The 20,645-nt window shown below is 29.3% G+C and overlaps 1 protein-coding gene across 1 annotated transcript; it reads left to right on the forward strand.

The window, feature by feature from the left end:
* Positions 1 to 3,908: 3,908 nt before the first annotated feature.
* On the forward strand, positions 3,909 to 5,290 carry LOC114741442 (heavy metal-associated isoprenylated plant protein 21-like). Its single transcript, XM_028929708.1, has 3 exons — positions 3,909 to 3,946; positions 4,445 to 4,520; positions 4,862 to 5,290. Exons 1-3 carry the CDS (start codon positions 3,941 to 3,943, stop codon positions 5,164 to 5,166), a joined length of 387 nt encoding a protein of 128 aa, XP_028785541.1. The 5' UTR covers positions 3,909 to 3,940; the 3' UTR covers positions 5,167 to 5,290.
* Positions 5,291 to 20,645: the final 15,355 nt, after the last annotated feature.

Here is a 20,645-nt window from a genome sequence, read left to right on the forward strand (position 1 = left end):
TATCATATAAATGTATAAAAAAAAAAGCTTCAAATAATCATTAATAATAAAATAATAATATTTATTCAGTCTATTGCTTTATATTGTATTGATTTTAACACTTCCACATTATATATGATTATTTGTGGCTATGAACAAGAAATTAGGGGGTATAATTATATAAACACTAGTAAATGCATGTATCATTATTTTCTAAAAACTCAGCATTAATTCATCATCTATCATTATTCATTAATCATGGCATCATTTTCTAGAAGCTCATTAGCTTATGAATGGTGGTAGAGTTCCTTGAATCTAACTTATTTTAGACCATACAATTTGTTTATTTATATTAATTTTTTTTGAAATATTATTTTATAATTTATCATATTCGTAGGTTTCACAATATTCACAATGCAATTTATAAGTCAACATTTCACATTGCATTTTATACAAAAATCAAATAATAAATAACGTGTATAATAATCAAGTTGATACTGAATTCTCTCTTTTTGACAACAAAAAGTTGAATCATAGATATATGGGTCGCATATAGAAATTAATTGAGAACCAAGTAATGTGACAGAACAAGTTAAAAAAATGATGGGAAAGTGAAAATGACAGAGCAATTTTCAAAAATGGAAATTAGTTTGAAAGAATCTGAATATCTCTCTACAGACTTTGGCCCCAAAAAAAGGGTTCCAGAAAATGCATGAAGGCCATAGAAAGTCAACAAGGAATTATATTGTGATCATTGGATGGTGTTTCTTCAGGTTTTTGTATGTCTTGTGGAGTTTTGAGAAATTCTTGTTTCTTTATTCTTACTTCTAATACTGTCTTTATACTATAAGTTGGTAACAGAATAATGAATCTTTCCCACTACTAAGCATTTCTCTCTGTTTTTTTAAATCAAATCAAATTATGTTGGGTTCCAAAAAATTAAAACAAATCAGTGAAAAGTCTTTGAAAATTTTATTGGTTAAAAGGTCTAAATTCAAGTATTGGTACTTTCTATATATGAAATCTTGTAAAGAATCGATACTTACTGTGTAAAAACATATTATGTACTTCTAGTCAATAAAACCTCCAAACAGAATTTTTCAAGTTTTTTTTTCAAAAAAAAAACTGAATGTAATTTTCTTTCTATTTACAGGGGTTCGTTGCAAAATTTTGTTTATGGGATGTTAAATATTAAAAAAAAACCTCCAGCTTAGATTCAACCGTATTTGTCTGTTGAATTTATTTACAAAGAAGTATAATTACATGAAAAAATTAACTACTACCTCCTATTCTTAATATAAGACCTAGTTGACTAACTTGAGGAGATTAAGAAAATTAGTCAAGTTAATTATTTATTATAAATAGATATTTTTTTCCCTAAAATACTCTTGCTGATTATAAATATTAGCTACAATTACTATTTGATGAAACATTTAATATGTACAACTACTATAAGGACTATTTTAGAAAAATGAATAAATATGAATGACAAAGTGGATTGTGGTCTAATATTTAAGATCAAATTGAAAGTCAAATAAGCTTTTATAATAAGAAACGAAGGTAGTATAATTATTTTATGAACCAAATAAAGCTCATCTTGAAATTATTGCTGAGTAAGATAGAGGGCTTTGAGGATATACACACAGCACAGATAATGGACGGCCATGATAAACTTATTATATGGTGAATTATTGAAAAAAGAAAGAAAGTGACATTATTGAATGAACGAAATGAAAAGAAAACACAAAAACCCTTTTGAAAAAATTTAATATACGTACAAACTCAAGAATAATACTATAAACGAGTTAACAACAATAGCCCCATCCTCATTATATTCAATTCCTCATTATGTGAAAAAGTTACCATACTTCCCGGAGATTCATCATTTTTGCTTTATATATTTCTATATTAATTTAAATTTTGTAACATTGCTTTTTTCCCCACAAATATGCACTAAGCCCTTTTAATTTTTCTTTTTATTTTTTTTAAATATCAATTGGCTTTCGAAGCTCACATTAGACTTTGACTATTTCAGATTAAGTCTAGTCAAACCTTATGGGTGTAGAATCTTCTTAGTAAAAATTTTCTAAATGCACAAGTTTCAAATTAAAGTTGAGTTTGAAGTTTGAACCAAAAGAAAATTAAAATTGATGTTTTGTGATTTATTTCTAGTGTTGATATTTTATATGTTAATGACTAATCCTTTTGGTAGATTTTTTTTTTTCAATTTTAAATCATTTGATTCAGTCCATGAATCCTTATACTGCTGGTAAAAAAAAATCCTCATATATACTTTTACAACTTGAAAATTTCAATATCCAGTTAGATACATAATTTGATGCTTGGAATATATGTAATAGATGATTTTATCTTTATCGAGCAACATTTGAATTATTTAAATTTAATATAATAAATGTACAATTCTATTATTTTATTTTAATATGTTTAAAAACAAGTAGAATTTAAAGTGTGTGCACTAGAGAGTAAAGTTGCTCCTTTTCCACAATGATTCCTAAATCTATTAATAAGCTTGCATAACTTAGAGGATACAGATGTAAAATTAGAGAAAACTTTCTTGCATAAACATATTATATTTCTGCATGCTTAAAGTAGTCTTTATGTTCTGTCATCAACCTTTTTTTAAAAAAATTATAATATAATTAATATAGGGAATTTTTTCTTACAAGAATTTAAATCATAAAATGATGATTTACACCATGTCTGTATTTTTCCCCCGAACTATATAAAGGACATATAATAATTTAGGAAAGATAACTTATTTAAAATGCTTGAAGATTGGAAGAAGCACAGAAAATGATGGAAAAAATATTACTATGAGTAATTAAAAAATAAAAGCAAACATGTAAGGAAAAAAAAGAGGAGCAAAAAAGCATTATTTATCAGCTCGTGACTTGTTATTGAATTGGCATGTCAAATTTTGTATATCTATTATGTCAAGTTTTTCAATCATGCATAATCATATATTCTATTTTTTAAATATTAGCATTTAACAATATTTAATTATAAACTCACATGAAAATATATATATATATATAACTATGTGTAATTGGAAAACTTGATACAATAAATATAAATAACTTGACCCAAGTATTTTTCATATTAAATTTATATAATCATGAAAAGCAGCACAATCAATAAATTATAAAATGTAATTAAGATCGGCCAATCAAACTAATGAACCAATGCCTTGACTATTTTAGTCAACAATTTAGAAGGTTCAACCGGATTGATTTTAACTTTATATTTTTTTTTCTGTTCTTACTAATCCTAAAAAGACGTCATTTTAAGTTTAAAATAATAGTAGTATATCAACTTCATACTTTAATTACTTTATTTTGTTGGATTTATATAGTTTATAAAATGTTCCATTAACTTGTGCATTAATACCTATTTTATTTCAATATCGAATTTTTCAAGGTCGTATATAAATATATTTTTATATTTTAATTAAATTATACTATAATTATAATTGGATGACCCCAATTCAACTTATATATGTACCCCTTAAATCACTGTTTCAATCAATTTAGAATTTATTTTGAATAGCTTATAAGTAACTTTTCAATCATGATTTACAGAATATACTAAACGAATTATGTCTCGATTTACGTGAAATATATTTATAAATGTTTTTTAACATTATTCCAATAAGTGCTTAATGATTAGTCCAATTTTCATTTACTCAAGGAAACTGTTATATATAAACTAATCATACAAAGATGTAAGTGGGTTAAAGAATATAATCAAACATGGTGTGTCCCAAACTTTATGAGGCAAGGTGCTATATAAAGAATCGCTAGGTACGCCCCACACTGAACTGTGATCTGTGAGTGCTCTCTCTCTCTCTCTCTCTCTCTCTCTCACAAAGGGAAAATGGGGGCACTCGATTACCTCTCGAACTTTTGCACTGATGTAAGAGTCCAGGCCCAGGCGCAAACCAATGCAGGTTCTTTATATATATATATATATATATATAGTGCTTAATGATTAGTCCAATTTTCATTTACTCAAGGAAACTGTTATATATAAACTAATCATACAAAGATGTAAGTGGGTTAAAGAATATAATCAAACATGGTGTGTCCCAAACTTTATGAGGCAAGGTGCTATATAAAGATCGCTAGGTACGCCCCACACTGAAATGTGATCTGTGAGTGCTCTCTCTCTCTCTCTCTCTCTCTCTCTCTCTCTCTCTCTCTCTCTCTCTCCTCTCTCTCTCTCTCTCTCTCTCTCTCTCTCACAAAGGGAAAATGGGGGCACACTCGATTACCTCTCGAAACTTTTGCACTGATGTAAGAGTCACCAGGCCAGGCGCAAACCAATGCAGGTTCTTTATATATATTATATAGTATATATATCTTCTCTTCTTCCTCTTCTTCCCCTCTGGTTTTTTCAAATATGGCTGTTCTGAATATTTGTTGGTTCTTTCTTTTGGTTTCATCAGACTGTTGAGATCAAAGTTAAAATGGACTGTGATGGCTGCGAACGAAGAGTTAGAAATGCTGTCACTCGCATGAAAGGTCTCTCTCTCCTCCCTTTCTCTCTCTACTGAGCATGAAGCAGGGTTAAATGGAACAACTTCTAATTATGTACAGATGTTAATGACCTTCCCTTTGTATATTATCCTTTTGTAAATTACCAGAACAAGTGATTTACAATATTGAGATATACTTTTAAATTATCATTATGGTTATGTAGAATATTAGCGTGTGGAAAGCAGGAAACATATTACAAAATTTTCAAGTGTTCATTCTTTAAAACCTGTAATTAACTTTTACTATATATGTATAATTTATCCATTCTCTCCTATAAAATTTTAACAAAATTAATTTATTTTTTTATCTTGTTTTATTGTCCGTAGGGGTGAAATCTGTGGAGGTGAACAGAAAAGAAAGCCGTGTGACAGTGAGTGGATATGTGGATCCAAACAAGGTGTTAAAGAGGATTAGGAGAACTGGCAAGAAAAGAGCTGAGTTTTGGCCTTATGTTCCTCAACATCTTGTCCATTTTCCTTATGTTTCCGGTGTCTACGACAAGAGGGCGCCGGCCGGCTATGTCCGGAACGTCAATATCGTGACGCCGTCAGCCGCAGCATCAAACACGGCGGAGGAGCAAGTCATGTCCTTCTTCAGTGATGATAATGTAAATGCTTGTTCCATAATGTAACGGGGCAATTTGATGCCATGATCAAGTAATTTTAATGTGGGTAAATTGATTATGGTTAAAATAATTAATATTTTTTTATCTTAATTATTTGTTCGAGAGGTGGTTAATTTATAACCTCTTGGAGATTTGAGTTTAGAAGAATGATTATAGAAAGTGATTATAATTTTATGGTTGAAGCTATAAAAGATGAGAGCAATACAACTAATCAATTCAATGGGTTTTAAACATATTCTCTTTTTATAATAAAAAAATAACGTGATGCAAATTGTCATGTAGAAGATTGGTTGGCCAAAAAAAGTATAAGGCTGATACATCCTATAAAGAGAATTCCAATTCTTTCTTGCTAATGAAGAAATTTATCTAATTATATATATAAAAGATAATTTTATATCTCTTCTCTTTATTATGGACCTTAACCACTTCATACAAATTAAAAAATTTAGTTAAAAGTTAAGTAACTTTCTGAAGCTTGTCAATAATGTTCTCACCAAAAAAATTTAAATACTCAAATATTGAAATCAGTGAATGACGATATATATAATTAGTAGTATCATTGAAAAGGGCATTAAAGGGGGAAAAAATGAAAGCCTTTCTATTATAAACCAGATGGATATTTGTAATATTTATTATATTATATTTTTACTTTTAAATATAATTATACCATCTCTTGTCCTAAATATAAGATCTAATTTGTAGTGCAAATTACGTAATATGTTCAAGTATTATTAGATGTAATCTTTCAACATAAATTGTTTGATTCATAAGGTTTAATTCTTCAACCTTATAATTATCTTTCACTTAATCCAATCTGTTGTTAGTGTTATATTTTTACCTTCATTACTTTTTTTTTTTAGCCAAAATCTTCATGACTTTGCAATTACTATTTTCGTATGATAAGTAAAAAGTACAGTTTTTGAGGCTAGATTACTTTTTCACTTCTGTTCCCCCCCCCCTTCTGATTCCATTTTATACACCAAATGCTTTTTTTAAGATTAAAAAAACCACAAGATGTACTACCTTCGGTTTTATTTATAAGACATCATTTGTAGCATACAAATGAGGTCTTATAATTATGACAAGAGATAATATATATTCTTTTGAATTATTTTTGAATCATAAGTAATATGATTCATTTTAAATTTTACACATAGAAAACAAAGAATCTTCCGTCTTATTGTTAACATGACAATTATGTAGGTATGTCTAAATCTATAATGTAAAGTTGAGCTTTTTATGAAAGAAAATTAGTAATGAGTTGGGAATGTATGATTCCCCGTTGGACTTAAGTGAAATATATATCAATTGGCAAAAAGACTATTCTGCCTTTTATGAGTACCATTTTGTTGAAACAATACACATGTAGTCTACACATGCTTTACTAACGTATATTTTTTGTTTCTCTCATTTTTATTTTTATTTTCTTATTTCTTTCGAGGATTAATATAACGAAATATCTTGCAAGTTTTATCATTTAAGTCCACATATGACCAATTAGTAATACAGTAACATTTTGGGAGAGAAGTATCTAATAGAACAACCTCCCCAACCATAATTCATAATTTGTATAACTAAAAAAAATAGTCATAATTGTAATAAGATGATAACGAGAAGGAATATATTTATATTATAACCAATAAGAGTTAGATAAAGTTATGGTAAACTAAATACGATCTTCAAGTAGTTAAAATCTTATAACTCAATAACACTAAACACTTTCTTAAATTTTTGTTAAATACGAAATTGTGAATTCAAACTTTCTGTGGATATAATGGATGTGTGGGTTAAAAAAAAAAACTTTAAAATAAGATTTTGAATTTGAGCATCATAAATAGAAAAATTCTTGCCAAGAGAGCCCCTATATGTTTCTGTTATTAAAATCCGCAATTTAGATTAATTGGCAGCACCGAATGTTAGATAATTAGAAATAAATGGCGCTAATAGTCTACATCTACAGCTAAATTAGCTCTATTGTATTACTCATCCGGTCCTTAATATAAGACCCATTTAACTAATTTGATTAGATTAAGGAAGTTAGGTAAGTTAGTTAATTATAAAAAATGTGATATGTTTTTCCTAAAATACCATAATCATCTTACTTAATACCCCCTCTTCCTCTTCTACTTAATTATGGTTAAGAGAGTATCCATAGGGGTAATTTAGAGAAAATTAATAAATATGAGAAATGGGTCTTATATTTAGGACCAAAACTATCTCAACAATTAGGTCCTATATTAAGGACTGGAGTAGTATTTTATAGAGAGACTAAACTTTATAAGCATCTAAACTTTGGATCGTTGGAAGCAAATTGAAATTCCAATTTTGATGCCAGTTCTTCATAAAAATTACTTTAAATTAACAAAAAGTTTTGAAATGATAGGCCTACACTATGACCAAATTCTATGGGAAAATTGAAAACGCAAAAGTGCAAATCAAACTTCATAGAATTAATTAATATTACTCAAATAGTAGACATCATTTTCGAAGGTTGTATGTAGCTCATAGAATTTGATTCTTGCTGCCTACCACAAACAAACGGAATATTTCAATGCCAAATTAAATCATTATTTCTTCTCCTAACTCTTACTTTTATTTGAATATATGTATATAGGTAAATGCACATAAATATACAATTTTAGTTTTTACGAAAAATTAAGCAAAAGTCGCATGCTATATACGTATGTCTGAAACAATCAATTTAATTATGCCATATTTTCTTTTTGTGAAACTTGTTTACTACATTTACATGCAGATGTTAAAAATAGTTTGTGTGTGTGTTTGTAAGTATGTTTAATTATTTATTCTACTTTATGAGGTGGATCACTTTATATTTTTGAATCTGGTCTAAGAAACTTCAATCTCACATTTTGTTCTTTGTTTTGAGCCAGCTACATAGAGAGATCATATTCTGTTTTTATAGCTAATAAAGGCTCCTGAAAAAGCTTATATTCAATCCCCCTATCACTGAATTAGTGGAGAAATGGTCCCAATAAAATAATTAAAAAGTTCATTCTTTGACTTATTCTCATTTAATGAATTATTAAATCTTAAATAGTTGTCATGATTTAGACACCGACGTTTTTAGTTAGCTTTAAACTCTAGATATCACTCATTATGTGTAAATACTTAGTTTAAGAAATAAATCAAAATGTGCAAATACTTATAATTTTTTTTTTCTTATGAGCTCATCCCTGATTTTCCCTTTCTTCCTCTAATTTAATAAAAGCTGTAATTTTTTTTGCTAAGAAAAATAAAAGCTGTAATTTGGTCGCTTTTTTTTTTTTTGCCATTTGATCGTGTTAATTAACAAATATTCAATGTTGTTATCTTATTTTCAATATATATATATGGTGCGATTTTTCTCCTCTCTATCTCATTATCTATCAAAATTTTTATAATAATCCTTAACCATTTGTTGACTTAGGTAGTTATTTATTTACTCGAAATCTTCATTCACATTTAAGTTTGACATCCGATTAACATATTGTTAAACTTGATGTAATGATATCAACTTTTAGTTTGGATGGAAATGCCGAAAAATGTGTAGGGCGGGCCTAATAAATTGAACCATATTTTTTAACCTTCAAATTGAATCGTATTAAAAGAACAAGGAAATAACATTAATTCTGTCATTGTAAAAAAAATTCAAAAATTAACATTACTTGCTACTACATATATGAATCACAAATATCTGATCAAAACTTCTCTGACTGAAAATTCCATAAATAACATATTTAAACTTTGGAAGAAACGATGGACAAAAAAATTGAAAAAATTCTTGAAAATAATTAACTACTCTCTCCGGTTCAAAATATAAGCATAAAATTTTTGAATGTGCTTTTTTTTTTCAAGTGTCACTTTATATTTATCTAATCATTTAATACATTTTTTATAATTATATGTTTAGCTTAAAAATAGAATTTAAGATGTCGATGTCCTATAATTAAAATATACACAGGAGCTTTAAAGTATTGTTGGGACATGAATCCCTAAATTTGTGGCTTTAACGCTATTGGGACGATGACATAATGGTGCACATATATAAAACAAACAATAGTATGCATGGATATATGTGCCTAAGCGTGTATGTTTAATTTGTTGATAAATAATGAAATTTGACCTAACTAATCCAAAATCAATCAACTCATATTTATACAATTTTAATTATTTGAGTATATATTGGGTGGGCTATATGGATCGGTATAATTGTGCTCTATCTATCAATAGTCAAATCTCTTAATATATTATTAATCAAGAAGTACGGTTCAATAACTTTATTAAATGTTTTTCTCAATCTTCTTCTATTTTTTTTCGGATGACTGCATATTATCTAATTTACCCTCTCTCATAATTTAATAAATTTATTACTAACTAATCTAGATTAAAGTCATGTTGAATCTTAAGTATTATGTGGCTCTTAATATGAATGATTTTATCTTTCTTTTTTTTCCATCGAATTATTTTATCAAGATTGAAACTTAAGACATATATAAATTCGTTGATCGGTGGTACAAAAACATGTTAGCATTTGAATAATACATTATTAGGTTAATTAAATCATGTAATTACTTGGAATTAATATAACATTTTATGAATTACGATTAATCAAAAGGAAAGAAGAAAATTTACCCTTTTTTTCACACATATCTTCTCTTTTTCTCAGGCAGTGTGCGTGTATCATCGTGGGTTTAGAAAAAGGGAAAATTTCACTGAAGGACCGCTGAAGGCAATTAATTTCCAATAGCCCCCAAAACAATCTGACAAGTCACTGCAGGACCATGGGGGTGAATTGATATTAATTTCAAAACTAAAAAGACAGTGTTGCCCCTCAAACTATTACTCTGAAATTTGAAGTCTTCTCTCTCTCTCTCTCTCTCAACTCCCGATATCTGAAGCCCCTCTCGCTCACTCTCTAAAAATTCTAGTTCATGCAGTGAAGGAGATCGTTCACCTCACTGTCGCTACTATTGCGGTGAGGAAAGATTTTGCCATCGTCATTGCTCTGCTGCAGAGAGCCTTCGTTGTCGCCCTTGCTCTAGCAACGAGAGCCTCCATCACCGCTCCTGCAAGTGTTGGACGAGAGCCTTTTGTGTAGATATGAAGCTGGTTAAACTAGAAAAGCTTGCAGGAACGCAACTCTACATGAATTTATTGCTGAATACAGTTTGTTTTTATTTTAATAAACAGCTATTTTTGTGTACATATGAACCTCAATATGTATTTTTGGAATGGTTCACGAAGTGGTTATGACAATCCGTGAGTTGAAATCTATTTTGTATGGCTATGAATAGATGGAGAATTTCATGATGGTACTTAGAGGTAAACGGCCCTAAGTACTGAACTGAAACTAGCTAGCAACTATATAAATGTGTGAACAAATTAATCGACTTGCAAATGGACGTATTTTTATTGTTAATGCATGTATTCTTATTGCAAAGTTCCTAATTCCACTTGTAAACAGTCACTTCCAGATTTGTGAATTGACGTGTTCAACTTTTTAAATGAAATAAATCTACTTGCAAAAGGACGTATTTCTATTGTTAACGAGTGTATCCGTGTTGCAAATTTCCTAATTTCACTTGTGAACCCTCACTCCTAGGCTTGTGATAAACTTTTTCAATTGAACCAGCTCACTTGCAAATGGATGTGTTATTCTTATTAATATACAAATCCTATTTGCAAATTTTCTAATTTTAGTTGTAAATGATCCCTCCCAGACTTGTGAATAATTATATTCAACTTATTGAATTCAACTAGCTCACTTGTAAATGGACAAATTCTTGCTGTTAATATACTTATCCTTCTTGCAAATTGCCTAGGAAGCACTAGTCACAATATCCCTTGTGTGATAGTCATTTTCTATTACTCATGAGTTCATTCATTATTTTGAGTTTGCATTGATGCGCTTGTGTTAATCTATTGACAGTACTTATTGTTGTGTCACAAGAATAATACACTTCACTAAAGTCTGAGTTGTGGTGACTCATTACTCCAAAAGAAATACACAATCAGTTGCTATTGCAAACTACTTCAACGGATAAAGACAATAAAAAACAAAACAATGACATAATGTGTTAAAATTTGTGTATGGAGAATTTGCACGATTTTTGTTTTAGGGAATATACTATGAGTAGGTTACATGTCAATTAATTACAATTTGTTGTCTTTCCCCACTAACTTACAAGTATGTGATGTACTATTGACAACTCGAATTAGAAAATTTACAATAAGAATATGTTGATTAACACTTTGATGTCATAGGTATTTGGTTGTCATATTGGCAATTAGAATTAGGAAATTTGCAATAAAGATACATTGATTCACAAGAGAAACTTGTCCATTTACAAATGGACTAATATAACTAAAAAAGTCATACATGATTATTCACAAGTCTGAGGAGCACTAATCACAAGTGGAATTAGGTAATTTGCAATATGAATATGCATATTAACAACAATAACCCGTCTATTTGCAAGTGATCTAGTTGAATTCTAGAAGTTGGACATGATAATTCATGTTTGGGAGGGACTATTTGCAACTAGAGTCAAACAATTTGCAAGAAGGATAAGTATATTAACAGCAAGAATTTGTCCATTTACAAGTGAGCTAGTTGAATTCAATAAGTTGAATATAATTATTCACAAGTCTGGGAGGGATCATTTACAACTGAAATTAGAAAATTTGCAAATAGGATTTGTATATTAATAAGAATAACACATCCATTTGCAAGTGAGCTGGTTCAATTGAAAAAGTTTATCACAAGCCTAGGAGTGAGGGTTCACAAGTGAAATTAGGAAATTTGCAACACGGATACACTCGTTAACAATAGAAATACGTCCTTTTGCAAGTAGATTTATTTCATTTAAAAAGTTGAACACGTCAATTCACAAATCTGGAAGTGACTGTTTACAAGTGGAATTAGGAACTTTGCAATAAGAATACATGCATTAACAATAAAAATACGTCCATTTGCAAGTCGATTAATTTGTTCACACATTTATATAGTTGCTAGCTAGTTTCAGTTCAGTACTTAGGGCCGTTTACCTCTAAGTACCATCATGAAATTCTCCATCTATTCATAGCCATACAAAATAGATTTCAACTCACGGATTGTCATAACCACTTCGTGAACCATTCCAAAAATACATATTGAGGTTCATATGTACACAAAAATAGCTGTTTATTAAAATAAAAACAAACTGTATTCAGCAATAAATTCATGTAGAGTTTGCGTTCCTGCAAGCTTTTCTAGTTTAACCAGCTTCATATCTACACAAAAGGCTCTCGTCCAACACTTGCAGGAGCGGTGATGGAGGCTCTCGTTGCTAGAGCAAGGGCGACAACGAAGGCTCTCTGCAGCAGAGCAATGACGATGGCAAAATCTTTCCTCACCGCAATAGTAGCGACAGTGAGGTGAACGATCTCCTTCGCTGCATGAACTAGAATTTTTAGAGAGTGAGCGAGAGGGGCTTCAGATATCGGGAGTTGAGAGAGAGAGAGAGAGAGAAGACTTCAAATTTCAGAGTAATAGTTTGAGGGGCAACACTGTCTTTTTAGTTTTGAAATTAATATCAATTCACCCCCATGGTCCTGCAGTGACTTGTCAGATTGTTTTGGGGGCTATTGGAAATTAATTGCCTTCAGCGGTCCTTCAGTGAAATTTTCCCTTAGAAAAAAGCCAAAAACATAAATGCACTTTTGTTCTTATTTTGACAAAATGAGCAAATTTGTTTCACGTACCTTTATGTGATATGTTGCATTATCGTCTTTTTTAAATAAGGGATATTTTGCTTTATCACCTAAACGCCGCTAAGCATGACAATAATCTTAATTATATCAAATTATTATATATATACAGGCACATAATTAATACTCATCAATTAGTGCATCTTTTGACTATCTTGGCTTCAAAAAATATTCTTATGGCAAAGGCCTTAAATTATTCACAATTATGAAGGATGATAATATTATTAATTCTACGTATTAGAGCTAATTAATCTCTAGTCTTAATTATAACTCGATACTTAGGCTTTTTTTCCCCATATATACTTGTTTTTAGTAAATCTAATGAAGGAGACATTAGAAATTACTAGTGAGTAGATATAACCTGTTTTAAAAAAATTTCTGTCCTATTTTTCAATTACAATTTTCCCAATACTATTGACTTAGTAAGAATAATTTAAATTATAGGCCAAGTTTAGTTGGACTGAATTTATGATCACATCATGCCAGTATTAATTAAAAAAAACAATCAGCAAGATCTTTATTTTTATAACACAAATCGTAAACTTTAAACCATGTGGAGACAACTCCCACGGTTTTTAAAAGTTGATAATGAATCTCTTTAAACTTTCAAATTGTACAATTTTTTATAGCAAAAGAGGCAACTAAATAATATTTCAATGGGAAAAATACACCCCTTAAATCTTGTACGAACAATATTGCTTTGGACTATGTGTAGCATAAAGATAATCCATGAAATTTATGTCATATGAATATATAAAAAATTAAATAGCAAAACAATACTACCAAAAGAAGTTGTTTGTTAAAATATTAAGGGGTCTCATTTCATAAAAAGAAAAATAATTCTAAATTCTGAAAAATATATTTGTTTGGAGGATTTTAACCTTAATACTTCTGACCCGACAGAGATTAATCTCAAATTTAAAATAATAATAATAAAAAAAAAGCAAAACAATACGAGTAAACGTAATAGCAAGAATGACGAGACGATAACGAGTGGGTAAAACAACAACTGTACAAATAGCAGCATTCCTTTTCTCGGGTTAAAAGCATGCTTTTTTCTCTTTTTTTTTTTTTTTTGAGGTACTGAAGGGTTAAAAGCATGCTTTAATTTACATATTCCCTTACGCCCCAGATAGAGTCTTCTTAGCTAATTCGTAGAATATTTTTTCTAAATAAGTGAATTGGTCATAAATTACAAGTTCTTTCACCAAAATACTTTTATTTATGGGAAAGAGGGAGAGTATAAGAAAGAAAATAAAAAAAGATCACAATAAAGAGAATTATAAGAGAGAGAAGATGTGATGGAGAGAGATGATAGTTTGAGAAATAAGATAATAAATATCTTAGATATTAAAATAAGTAATTCATGGGGACAAAATAGAAAATTTACTGCAAAAATTTAGGAAAACTTGTAAATGTTATTTATATTTTAAAAAAAAAAGTAGAGATAGTAGTTGTTACTCATTAAAAAAGAGGGAGAGAGAATAAATATTAATTAGGGCACAATTCTATTTCCCCAAGTCTTCCTAAAGAGGCGGCACCAATAACCGACATCATGGGTTGAGATGATAAATCGGCCAAATGACAAGGAATACATTGGCTAAACTTACTCTAATGTGGGATATCTTTCCAAAAATATTCCTATCATTTAATGATTGTGCAGATATAGGAATACCCTAATAACAGGGGTTTATGAGAGATAAGAGAGAATGGAAAGAACTAAACCAAAACTTTGAAATGGATCTTATACCTAGAATCAGAAAAAATATTTCACACATATAAACGTGCGAGGTAGACCCTTAAACACAATAGTGGGGTTGTAGAAAAATGATGGGTTCATAATTGCACAATAATAATAGTAATAAAGAAGAAGGAAGCATGATTACTTTGATCGTGAGAGAAAATGCCAAAAGGTAAGGAATTATGAGGAGAAACTAGAAAGCACCTTCTTTAATTTTAAATTGGAAAAGCCAAACCGCATTATTGTCATAAAGAAGAATGAAGCTTCTTCTCAAGCAAGCACTTTGCTTCTCACCTTTTTTTTTTTTAATCCCAAAAGAAAAATAGAATAATCGAATCCACTAATAATCAACTATCTAACCCAATATTTCTTCCATTAAAGATGTGTGTGTGTGTGTGTTTGTCTTTGGGATTCTAGCCCTTTGGCACGTTTCACTTTTCACTTTACCACCGCCCAATTTCTTTAATATAACTGTTTACCTGAATTCAATTCAAATTTAAAATCACTAGCTTTTTCTTTAATCTCTTACAGATTATCCAATATTTCATATTACTATCAATAATCTCGTAACTTTGTAACATAAAAAACATTTTTAAGGGGAAGGATATATATATATATATATATATATTTGATCCTGTTTGTAATCTCGATATTATTAATGACTGTTACTTTAAATAAAAAAAATATTTGGTATTACTAATTAATCTGAATTTAAACCATGTCATGCAGTAAACCCTCCTGTATGTATGTTTGAATAAAGTTACATCTTGGTAGGTAATTTTGTTTTGATTGCTTGCCAACAGGCGTTAAGAGTCCTAATTTGATCGAGCGGTGTTTGAATTTTTTGGATTTGAAAGGTTTTAATTTACTTTTAAGTAAACAAGATAGAGAATGAAGTGATTACTTGAATCAAATGTGGATTATTAATTAATTGCAATTGAGTTTAGGACAATTCAATCTTGTTGAAAAACGCCACATCGTATCGTTTATTTGGACAATTCTCATATGTTACCCATCCATGCGCACTTCAGTCCCCTTGCTCATATTTGCAATGTACTGATATTGGCTCCCAAATTTAGAATACTTTTTAATACAATTAATTAAGATATAAACTTATTTCAAAAAAAATTTTGAGTATCTAAAAGTTTTTTAGTACAAATTTACCTAGGAAGTTTAAATTCCTAACCATATTAGCCTATCATTAAAAATGTTAATGCTCAGTTTATCAAAAAAAAATGTTAACACTCAGTGTTACTATTTATTTTAACGATCAATGTTTATTTTTTAACGGTAAAGGCAATGATAAGATTTTAAACTTTTAGGATAAATTTATGCCCCAAAAAACTTTTCTTAAAATTATTTTTGATAAAAATTTCTTTAATGTGTGTAATTATTAGAAATATTTTAAATAAGAATTATAAATTTAAAAAATAAAATGCATTGAGATTTTATATTCATAAACAAAATAAACTTTTTATGTAACTCTTATATTTTTGACTGTACGGTAAAATCAATTACTCTTTTTTGGGTGCTGATAAAATAAATGCCTCAACAGAAAACTACACCATACCTTGTAAACGGCTGTGTAGTACCCCCACCACATTTGGATGCTGGTAATTGGATATTAAGTCTTTTGTTGGATCGTCTATCGGTGGATTCGTGGGCCGTAAAGCTATGGACTTGATCTTTTTGAATTACTCATCCATTTGGGCTCCATTTTGAATTTTGATCCAACGGATCAATATTGGTCTTAGAACAAATCATAGCCGTAAAAATTGGCCTCTTAACAAATTGTTAGTTGAGATGATAAATAGTTTCACTCTTATAAGGAGAAGAATATAAGTTTAAATATAAAAAAACATACTTATTAAGAACGTTTTAATTTTAACGTTCTCTGCTTGATAAAAATTAGTTTTAAGTCTAAAATAACTTGGGGAGATTGCAGTAAAAAAATATTGGCCTAAAATAAATATCTTAACTTTGAAGAAAAATAAGATGTCATGAAAAATAAAGTAAAAATATCATTATACTAATATATTAAAACTGAAACATTAGCTACAAAACAAGTATAGTACTAAATCTGGCATGATCTATGATGATGATGCCTTAAAATGACTAGAAATTATTAGTTCTTGAGCTTAATGTTAATATATTAATAATTTATATAAAGTCAAAAAAGCCATATTATTCATGACTTCTAAAAGGTAGAAATCATAAATTTAAACTGTTCGGAATCAAAACATTAAAAGAATATCATAAAATTAATGTAGTTGCATATGCGTAATGGATATAACAAATAAAAAGGTAAGAACATCTATATTTTGAACGTGCATGCATGTATCACTAGACATTAATTATTATTATTACTACTACTACTACTATTACTACTACTACTATTATTAAATTGTTCATAAATCTTCTTTTGAATAAATTGTTATTAAAATACGCCAACAAAACACGATATGTTTACATATTTTTGTAAACGATATGAAATTTAAAGTGATCTAATTAAACATATAAAATTAGGCTAAGTATTTTATTCATGGGATAATAAATTGTAATAGCAATATTTGAGCATAATGGCAACTTTAACCCATCTCTCTATTTTCAAATTCAATAGTTTTTTTTTTTTGTAAAGATGTGTCATTTCACCTTCTCCTTATGAGGCAGCGGTATGAAGTGAAGTGAATTATGAATGACAACTCTTCTTTTTTCTACAAGCTTGGACTCTTTTCACACTAGCAGATTCTATACCGAAGATTAATAATATCATTCATATATGTCAATTTTAAATAATTATTTATTTTATCCATATATAGGTTGTTCAATGACAGCCTCACAAAATCATTCCGGTTTGATTGGGTAACCACATGGAGGATTGTCTCCTTTGAATTTTTTAAGTTAGTCTAAACTAAATTCTTATATACTTATTGTTGTCTAAGATTTTTTTTTGGTTACCACTAGATGCCGGTGGATTAATCCCAAGAAAATAGATTTTTTTTATATTCTTGAAAATTGAAATATATATTATATTTATGTGTTTTTTTATCATTTTTATTTTTAAGTAATTATATTTTTTAATAATATCATTAGACAATTTTAGATAAGTAATTATGCATTCCTCAAATAATTTTAGTCAAGCAATGTTGTAACACCCTATCTAGAAACTTACCATATTTAATATAATATAGGAATGTCAACACCATTACCATGGTAATTAAAGAAAACAGGTTACAAACTTTATTTCAAAATTTTCTTACTTATTATGTCATAACTATGATATAAAAGAATGGGAGATACAGTTACCAATATAACATATCATGGTTATAAAAAAATTATACTTACTCATTATGCATAACCATGTTAGAAAAGGATTATACCCCTAACATGGTTATAAAAAGCCTTTCATATGCCTGATTGACACAGTTTGTCACAATTAATCTAACAAAATTAAGTTTAACTCATTTTGAAGACATCCTCATAAATGTATAATCATAAATGTTTCAACATTGATAATATAAAAAGAGATGCATAATGATATCCTAGGTGGCAAATAACTAATGACTAAACATTACCAGTATTCGGGGTGTGATCACCAATGAAAGTAACCTCATACCTCCGATTCCTTCCCATCCGTGGCTCCTCTGTTACACTTACCTGAAAATTGTAGATGTAACGGAATGAGACTACCGTCTTAGTAACGAAAACTCCTACCTACCTCACCTATCAGCACCCCTAAGAGGCGCTAAGTGGGACTAATAATTAAGATAATCATTAAATATGTTACTATCACATAACAGATACCAGATATCATAAACATATAAGCTAAAAGAAAATATCAACATATGTGCTTGCTTTACTCATCATTTATTATCATTATTCATCATTCGATTCCTGCCTTATATCCTCCTTATACCCGCCGACTTGAACCCATGGGCTAAGTCTTAATCATGTGACTGATGACTCTGACGAGCTTCCCACGCGTGTGATGTGGACCGGCCAAAGTCGGCACAGCACACGTGGGCCATGGGTTCCTCCAGAAAAAGGGGATTCTGCCCCAATGGGTTTACTGCCCAATATCCTGACGGGGATGCTGCCCTCGGGGGATACTGCCCAGGATACTCCTGGAGTGTCGCAAATGAGGGGATACTGCCCTCTCTAATAGGCCAACCATAGTGCATGCTATGGAGGCAAACCACGTGGTAATATATCTATATCAGGCTCCATCACCACACCTCTCCCCGAATATTAAACGAATTGATCACAGTTATGATAGCTCTAAATTCTCATCAGGTATCTCAAGAACATGTATCTTAAGAGATTCAAAACATACATTAACCATATAAGATACTTAATATCATACCATACAATAGCATTCTTAGATAATCAAGGGCATAAACATATCATTCCAGAAGCTCATGCTAACATATAAAACACGATCAAATAAAATAGCAGCTTGGATAAATCGCCTTAGTGAACAAATAACCTTTCGCCACAACAGATTATACAGTACATCCCAAGTCCATAATTTCATCCAAAAATCACTCATCAAGCTCCTATCCAGTCCTAAAGTTGTAGCAATTCATTCATTTTTCACAAATCACTCCCATCAAGCAACTTCCAAATATCTATAAAGTTTTCTGATAGTTTCAAAACAGCTTTCCTATTCTATATTATTCAAGCCTATCCTAAAGGGTTCAATTTAATTAAAAACTCCTCTTAGAGGAACCGATAAGAGAAAATAAGTAAGAATTCACGTTATCTGGTGTCCAACAAGTGCTTACAAGTTAAAGATTAAGACAATAAACTTGGGATCGTCAAACCAATTATCATATCTCAGATATTGAACCACTAATCCAACCATTGAAATTGATGAAATAGATGTCTCAAACTGGAAGACCAAATTTTGGCCCGATCCAACAGTTTACGGACTTGTACATGGCACTTTACTGAGACAGTCTCAGTTTTGTGTGAAAATATTTAACTTCTTCTTATTCTTCCCTATATTTCTAGTCGATGTGGGACTTCTTACCTTGTTGTTTTATTTATCAGTTCATATATAAATAGTTATATATATATTACACACACTATAATCATAAATATTTTAATTATTTATATATAATTAACCACTATTAAAGTGATGTCAATAAATATTTACTCACAAATTTACTTAAGTCTTAGAGATTAAAATTAGGATGTTACAAATGTAACTTATTAAATGGTATCAGAAGTCCCAATAAGTGATATTAAATCAAATTATAATAATGTCACATATGATGAAATCACACAAACCCAACAAGTGGTATCAGAATCATAAGGCCAAAGACTATAATAATCTAATAGTATCAAATAGTATGAGTGTAAAAAATGCTAGATATCATTTGTTATATTAAATGTAACTGCAAATATTACTCTAATAATATGTGTTAAAAATTAATTCAAAAACTTATGATTATGGGTATTTATTTTGCTACATTTTTTTATAAGATTGCATGACGCACTATGAGTTATAAGTATGTGTGTTAACTTACCGTAAATCCCAATACTGACATAGAAGAATAACAATGAGTTCATGATATCATCTTCATATTCAAATTCAATATGTTTTTCTCATAAAAATATTATACCATTTTAACTTTTTCTTCTAAAACAGCAATATAAACTATAAAGCGGAGTGAATCATAGATGATGATTTTTTTTCATTCATAAGCCTGAATTCTTTTTTTCTATTATACGAACAATTTTCATACTAAATTTTAGATCAAAGATAAATAAAAGGGTTGCTATTCATGTCCATTAATTTCAAATAGTTATTTATTTCATTAATATCTATCAATTTAAATAGTTATTTATTTTATTTATTCATATATAGGTTGTTTAATAGCAGTCTTACAAAATCATCCTAGTTTGATTGGGTAATCACACAGAGTATTATCTCTATCAAATTTTTTTAAGCTAGTCTAAACTATATCCTTACATACTTATTGTTATTTAA

This window comes from Neltuma alba, unplaced genomic scaffold (assembly GCF_004799145.2).
Source record: "Neltuma alba isolate B1F8T4 unplaced genomic scaffold, ASM479914v2 tig00003392_pilon, whole genome shotgun sequence".
Lineage (NCBI taxonomy): Eukaryota > Viridiplantae > Streptophyta > Magnoliopsida > Fabales > Fabaceae > Neltuma > Neltuma alba.